Source organism: Alosa sapidissima, chromosome 9 (assembly GCF_018492685.1).
Source record: "Alosa sapidissima isolate fAloSap1 chromosome 9, fAloSap1.pri, whole genome shotgun sequence".
Classification (NCBI taxonomy): domain Eukaryota; kingdom Metazoa; phylum Chordata; class Actinopteri; order Clupeiformes; family Clupeidae; genus Alosa; species Alosa sapidissima.
In genome coordinates, this window is record NC_055965.1 from 9,898,364 (window position 1) to 9,906,322 (window position 7,959).

The 7,959-nt window shown below is 40.5% G+C and overlaps 1 protein-coding gene across 1 annotated transcript in view; it reads left to right on the top strand.

Annotated features, from left to right (window-relative positions):
• Positions 1–7,373, top strand: part of LOC121718002 (ATP-binding cassette sub-family C member 10-like) — a 31,504-nt gene extending 24,131 nt beyond the window's left edge. Inside the window, exons 5-6 of the mRNA XM_042102732.1 lie at positions 33–5,559; positions 6,292–7,373. Coding sequence (XP_041958666.1) covers positions 33–5,559; positions 6,292–6,938 — 6,174 coding nt within the window. The 3' untranslated portion in view covers positions 6,939–7,373. The remainder of the gene's footprint in view (positions 1–32; positions 5,560–6,291) is intronic.
• Positions 7,374–7,959: the final 586 nt, after the last annotated feature.

Genomic DNA, 7,959 nt, shown 5'->3' on the forward strand with positions numbered 1-7,959 from the left:
TCGGGTACCTGACTACCTCCCTCCTTTTCAAGATGCTGAAGGATTCATACAGCAAACTTTTCAATGGAAAAGTGAAGAAATTCCTGGACAGTCCATCTTCAGAAGCCACACCCGGGGACGGATCTCTAGCCGGAAATCCAGAAGAGTCGAAACCTGAGGAAACAGATGCCACCTCTGTTGACCTAACCACGGACTTGCCCTCTCTCAATGGTAAACCAAAGGTTGGTGTTTCAGACTTTCTGAAAGCCGCTAAGCAGAGAGCAAAGGGCAAAGTGGCAATTAGAGATGGTCTGGACACCACAGAAACACCAGACAACAGGTTCGGTGCAGAGATGTCTTTACCTCAAGTGGATGTAATAGCACCTGAGTCTGACCTCAACCTTGGAGCTGATATAGACATAACAGAGCCAAATGTAAACATCAAACCTGACAAAGATATCAGTGTCTCTCCTCCAGGCATTTTAGGGGAAAACAATCCTGTAAAAGCCATAATTGATGCCGGTGTTCCAGCTCTTTATGCTGAAAGTCCAGAAGCAAAAGTTGAACTGAATGGTGATATGCGAGTTCCAAGTTCAAATATAGAAATAGATATTCTGCCGTCAGACAGTAATCCCCCAGACATTCAATTCACACCACCCAATGCTAACATTAATATCCCTTCGAAGAACAAGGACAAGCCATCTAAAAGGAAATCAAAAGGCAAGGTGAAAGCACCAGAACTTGATTTAGATTCGCCCTCAGGTTATGAATATACCTCAACTGGATTATCTGACCTGAATCTTGATGTTCCCTCAGCATACAAATATGTTCCATCTGCCTTACCAGATCTTAACCTTGATATTCCCTCAGCATATAATTACATCCCAAATGCTTTACCGGACTTTAATGTCGATGTGCCCTCTGCATATGAATACACATCAAGAAAGTTTGCTCAGGAAAAGCCAACCTTGAACATAGCAAGTCCCAAAACAAAGAAAAGAATCAAAGCCCCAGATTTAAAAGTTGAAGGTTCTAAAGGTGACCTCTCAGTTCCCCAAGCTGAAATTGGCCTGAAGGTTCCTGACCTGGATGCAGATATAGAAGTGCCTGATATTGGCACTCTGCCCAAAGTGTCTGCTCCGGACATTGGTGGAGGAATAAAGACAGGAAGTCTAAACATCAAATCTCCCAAAGTGTCAGGTGCTATAGATATGCCAAACCCAAGTGGGCACTTGCCAAAACAAGACTTCAAAGGCCCTGAAATTGACCTCAATATTCCAGATGTAGATACTGATGCTCCATCAGGAAAATTGAAAATGCCTAAATTTAAAATGCCCACATTCAGTTTTTCTGGCTTAAAATCACCAAATGTGTCTGCAGAGGGAAATGGCCCAGAAGTAGATGTAGATTCAACAAATTTAAATGTTGATATGCCAGATTTTAAGATGCCTGACTTTGGCATCTCAAGACCAAAAGTTAAAGGGCCTGATTATGAATTTAACACTCCAGACATGAATCTTTCCGCTCCTAAGATCAAAGGCGAAATTAAAACACCAAAATTGAGTTCCCCAAACATGAAACTGAAAAATCCCAAACTAGATGTCAGTGTCCCCAGTGCTGATTTAGACATGCCTACGGGCAAACTCCCAAAACTAAAAAAAACCAAGATGGACGTCTCAGCTCCAGATTTTGACATTGATGCTCCGTCTGGAAAATTGAAGATGCCTAAATTTGGTCTCTCAGGAACCTTACCAAAAGGGCCTGAGGCTGACCTGAAGATGCCAAGTATGAATCTCAGTGGACCAAAGATTAAAGGAGATTTCAATGTCCCTGATACAGACATGCATTTGGGAAAACCCAATCTGAAAGGTCCTAAATTAGATTTAAATGCCCCTGATGTGGACATTGATGCCCCTTCAGGTACATTAAAAATACCAAAATTCAAAATGCCAAAGTTTAGCCTTCCAGGACTCAAGGGTCCAGATATTGGAATAGATGGTAATCTTGATGGACCAGATCTCAATGTATCACCACCTAAGGTGGGAGCTGGATTTGATGGTCCTGATGTGGATATTAATGTTCCAAGAGCTAATCTGAATGGTCCGAAAGCTGATATATCTGTCCCTGATGTTGAAATTAGCAGTCCGTCCAGCAAATTTAAGATGCCAGATTTTAAGATGCCTGACTTTGGCCTCTCGGGACCAAAGGTTAAAGGACCTGATTATGAACTTAACACTCCAGACATGAACCTCTCAGCTCCTAAGATCAAAGGTGAAATCAAAACACCAAAATTGAATTCCCCAAACATGAAATTGAAGAATCCTAAACTAGATGTCAGTATTCCCAGTGCTGATGTAAACATGCCTACTGGCAAACTTCCAAAAGTTAAAAAACCCAATATGGACATTTCAGCTCCAGATTTTGATATTGCTGCTCCATCTGGAAAACTGAAAATGCCTAAATTTGGTCTCTCAGGAACCTTACCAAAAGGACCTGAGGCTGACCTGAAGATGCCAAGTATGAATCTCAGTGGACCAAAGATTAAAGGAGACTTCAATTTCCCTGATACAGACATGCATTTGGGAAAACCCAATCTGAAAGGTCCTAAATTAGATTTAAATGCCCCTGATGTGGACATTGATGCCCCTTCAGGTACATTAAAAATGCCAAAATTCAAAATGCCAAAGTTTAGCCTTCCAGGACTCAAGGGTCCAGATATTGGAATAGATGGTGATCTTGATGGACCAGATCTCAATGTATCACCACCTAAGGTGGGAGCTGGATTCGATGGTCCTGATGTGGATATTAATGTTCCAAGAGCTAATCTGAAAGGTCCAAAAGCAGATATATCTGTCCCTGATGTTGACATGGGCAGTCCATCCAGCAAATTTAAGTGGCCCACCTTTAAAAAGCCTGACTTTGGCTTCTCAGGACCAAAGGTTAAAAAGCCTGATTATGAACTTAAGACTCCAGACATAGATGTCTCAGCTCCTAAAATGAAAGGCAAAATTAAAACACCAAAATTAAGTTCCCCAGAATTGAAATGGAGAAGTCCTAGACTAGATGGCAGTGTTCCCCGTGCTGATTTAGACATGCCCACGGGCAAACTGCCAAAAGTAAAAAAAAACAATATGGACATTTCAGCTCCAGATTTTAATATTGCTGCTCCATCTGGAAAACTGAAAATGCCTAAATTTGGTCTCTCAGGAACCTTACCAAAAGGACCTGAGGCTGACCTGAAGATGCCAAATATGAATCTCAGTGGACCAAAGATTAAAGGAGATTTCAATTTCCCTGATACAGACATGCATTTGGGAAAACCCAATCTGAAAGGTCCTAAATTAGATTTAAATGCCCCTGATGTGGACATTGATGCCCCTTCAGGTACATTAAAAATGCCAAAATTCAAAATGCCAAAGTTTAGCCTTCCAGGACTCAAGGGTCCAGATATTGGAATAGATGGTGATCTTGATGGACCAGATCTCAGTGTATCACCACCTAAGGTGGGAGCTGGATTTGATGGTCCTAATGTGGATATTGATGTTCCAAGAGCTAATTTGAAAGGTCCGAAAGCTGATATATCTGTCCCTGATGTTGAAATTGGCAGTCCATCCAGCAAATTTAAGATGCCAGATTTTAAGATACCTGACTTTGGCCTCTCAGGACCTAAGGTTAAAGGACCTGATTATGAACTTAACACTCCAGACATGAACCTCTCAGCTCCTAAGATCAAAGGTGAAATCAAAACACCAAAATTGAATTCCCCAAACATGAAATTGAAGAATCCTAAACTAGATGTCAGTATTCCCAGTGCTGATGTAAACATGCCTACTGGCAAACTTCCAAAAGTTAAAAAACCCAATATGGACATTTCAGCTCCAGATTTTGATATTGCTGCTCCATCTGGAAAACTGAAAATGCCTAAATTTGGTCTCTCAGGAACCTTACCAAAAGGACCTGAGGCTGACCTGAAGATGCCAAGTATGAATCTCAGTGGACCAAAGATTAAAGGAGACTTCAATTTCCCTGATACAGACATGCATTTGGGAAAACCCAATCTGAAAGGTCCTAAATTAGATTTAAATGCCCCTGATGTGGACATTGATGCCCCTTCAGGTACATTAAAAATGCCAAAATTCAAAATGCCAAAGTTTAGCCTTCCAGGACTCAAGGGTCCAGATATTGGAATAGATGGTGATCTTGATGGACCAGATCTCAATGTATCACCACCTAAGGTGGGAGCTGGATTCGATGGTCCTGATGTGGATATTAATGTTCCAAGAGCTAATCTGAAAGGTCCAAAAGCAGATATATCTGTCCCTGATGTTGACATGGGCAGTCCATCCAGCAAATTTAAGTGGCCCACCTTTAAAAAGCCTGACTTTGGCTTCTCAGGACCAAAGGTTAAAAAGCCTGATTATGAACTTAAGACTCCAGACATAGATGTCTCAGCTCCTAAAATGAAAGGCAAAATTAAAACACCAAAATTAAGTTCCCCAGACTTGAAATGGAGAAGTCCTAATCTAGATGGCAGTGTTCCCCGTGCTGATTTAGACATGCCCACGGGCAAACTCCCAAAAGTTAAAAAACCCAATATGGACATTTCAGCTCCAGATTTTAATATTGCTGCTCCATCTGGAAAACTGAAAATGCCTAAATTTGGTCTCTCAGGAACCTTACCAAAAGGACCTGAGGCTGACCTGAAGATGCCAAGTATGAATCTCAGTGGACCAAAGATTAAAGGAGACTTCAATTTCCCTGATACAGACATGCATTTGGGAAAACCCAATCTGAAAGGTCCTAAATTAGATTTAAATGCCCCTGATGTGGACATTGATGCCCCTTCAGGTACATTAAAAATGCCAAAACTCAAAATGCCAAAGTTTAGCATTCCAAGTCTGAACGGCCCAGATATTGGAATAGATGGTGATCTTGATGGACTAGATCTCAGTGTATCACCACCTAAGGTGGGAGCTGGATTTGATGGTCCTGATGTGGATATTAATGTTCCAAGAGCTAATTTGAAAGGTCCGAAAGCTGATATATCTGTCCCTGATGTTGAAATTGGCAGTCCGTCCAGCAAATTTAAGATGCCAGATTTTAAGATACCTGACTTTGGCCTCTCAGGACCTAAGGTTAAAGGACCTGATTATGAACTTAACACTCCAGACATGAACCTCTCAGCTCCTAAGATCAAAGGTGAAATCAAAACACCAAAATTGAATTCCCCAAACATGAAATTGAAGAATCCTAAACTAGATGTCAGTATTCCCAGTGCTGATGTAAACATGCCTACTGGCAAACTTCCAAAAGTTAAAAAACCCAATATGGACATTTCAGCTCCAGATTTTGATATTGCTGCTCCATCTGGAAAACTGAAAATGCCTAAATTTGGTCTCTCAGGAACCTTACCAAAAGGACCTGAGGCTGACCTGAAGATGCCAAGTATGAATCTCAGTGGACCAAAGATTAAAGGAGACTTAAATTTCCCTGATACAGACATGCATTTGGGAAAACCCAATCTGAAAGGTCCTAAATTAGATTTAAATGCCCCTGATGTGGACATTGATGCCCCTTCAGGTACATTAAAAATGCCAAAACTCAAAATGCCAAAGTTTAGCATTCCAAGTCTGAACGGCCCAGATATTGGAATAGATGGTGATCTTGATGGACCAGATCTCAGTGTATCACCACCTAAGGTTGGAGCTGGATTTGATGGTCCTGATGTGGATATTAATGTTCCAAGAGCTAATTTGAAAGGTCCGAAAGCTGATATATCTGTCCCTGATGTTAAAATTGGCAGTCCGTCCAGCAAATTTAAGATGCCAGATTTTAAGATACCTGACTTTGGCCTCTCAGGACCTAAGGTTAAAGGACCTGATTATAAACTTAACACTCCAGACATGAACCTCTCAGCTCCTAAGATCAAAGGTGAAATCAAAACACCAAAATTGAGTTCCCCAAACATGAAATTGAAGAATCCTAAACTAGATGTCAGTATTCCCAGTGCTGATGTAAACATGCCTACTGGCAAACTTCCAAAAGTTAAAAAACCCAATATGGACATTTCAGCTCCAGATTTTGATATTGCTGCTCCATCTGGAAAACTGAAAATGCCTAAATTTGGTCTCTCAGGAACCTTACCAAAAGGACCTGAGGCTGACCTGAAGATGCCAAGTATGAATCTCAGTGGACCAAAGGTTAAAGGAGACTTCAATTTCCCTGATACAGACATGCATTTGGGAAAACCCAATCTGAAAGGTCCTAAATTAGATTTAAATGCCCCTGATGTGGACATTGATGCCCCTTCAGGTACTGGCTTAAATATTTCTCCAAGACTAAATGGGAAAATGCCAGAGGGCCACGTTTCAGGTACCTTAAGAGATTACACCACAGCCCTCGAACCCAGAGTCCCAGATCTTGACATTGACGCCTCCCTAGGTAAAAATAACAGTCACAAGAAATCGAAAAATCATGCGCCACATTTGGATGTGAGGGGTTCTGCACTTGATTTAGATGCTGATATGAATTTCTCAACCAAAGACCGTCCCTCAAAGAAGACAAAAGTCAGGGCAAGCTATCCAATCAGTAAGGGGAATGAGCTCACCAATGCTAAGGTTTCCCTCCCAGAATTACCACTTCCTCGAGACCGAGTAATGACCCTGCCAGAATCTATTATAAATGTTAGTAAGCCTGACACGAAAGTGAGGAAGCCTGGAGATGGTGATTATGACATACAGAAAAAGAACTCCAGGCCCAAATCAATGGACCTTCTGGACTCTGTTGGTTTGGACACAGCAGAGAGATCAATAACACTTCGGCGGAAGTCTAAAAGAGAACTCTATGACGGGAAGTTAAACTCTTTGATGAGTCTAGATGCAAGGACCACAAATTTTGACCTTGAGGTCCCAGAAGCCACCCCGAAAGGGTCTGTGTTTGATCTTCTTAAACTTATATGAAGTCTGTCAATCTGCATATTATAGTGCAGAGAGTCACTGTGACACAAATAGATTGTCAGGACAACCAAAACCACACATGGAAAAATCTTAAAGGCCATACACTGTGAAATACATCATCCATGAGGGAAAATATTCTCAATGAATTTATAAAGGTGTGTACTTACAGATGGCTGTCTGAAATTGCTTTTGTACAGTAATATAACTAAGCTGCTGAATTATTCCACAGAGGACTTGTGCATCAGAATAGTGATTAATAATGTCTGTGTATGTAAAATACATTATGTACAAAGTGATGTATAAAGCCTCAAATGTTATTATTGTATAAATATTTTTGTAATCTGTGTATTTTAATGTCAATATGTTTGCCAATATGGTGTGATGTTACTCCAGGTGTAACAATGAGGAAATATATTAAAAATATATTTTACCAGAAGACTTTCATGTGCTCATGTGTTGTCAATTATTTGAATGTTTTATGCATTGTAAAAACTGCTTGTCTAATCATGTGCCATTAATCTTATATTAAGATAAAAAAAAAATCTAGTTGGTATTGTTTTAGAATAAAGACACTTCCTCGTAAAATCATTTGACTTAATTCAATAGGAGTTTGACTTGACTTAAGACATATTATCAAAAAAACAGGCAAATTTGGCTGCCAGTGCATTAAGCAAATTTGTCTTAAAAGCAAATTTGGCTTGCATTAAAGCAGCCCTAAAAGGGTCCCTCTACAGTTGAGAAGCGCAATAATAAACAAACTAAATATGCGTCTTTTGTATGAATAAACATTACTCTGATACAATATAGAGGCAATGCACCGACAGCAGTCTGTAGAAAGAGATTTCCGAATTCCTGTATAGCAGATCTTTTCTATTTCAATTTCGAAGTGGGCCACTGTTCCTACTTGAACACCAAACTTCCTATGGCTATTTCACAAGCAATACAACCTGCTCAGAGTGGCAGAAGTGCCGTTCGCCCCAGTAAGACTTTATGTGCCATCGGAATGATTTTGGAAACATCATTT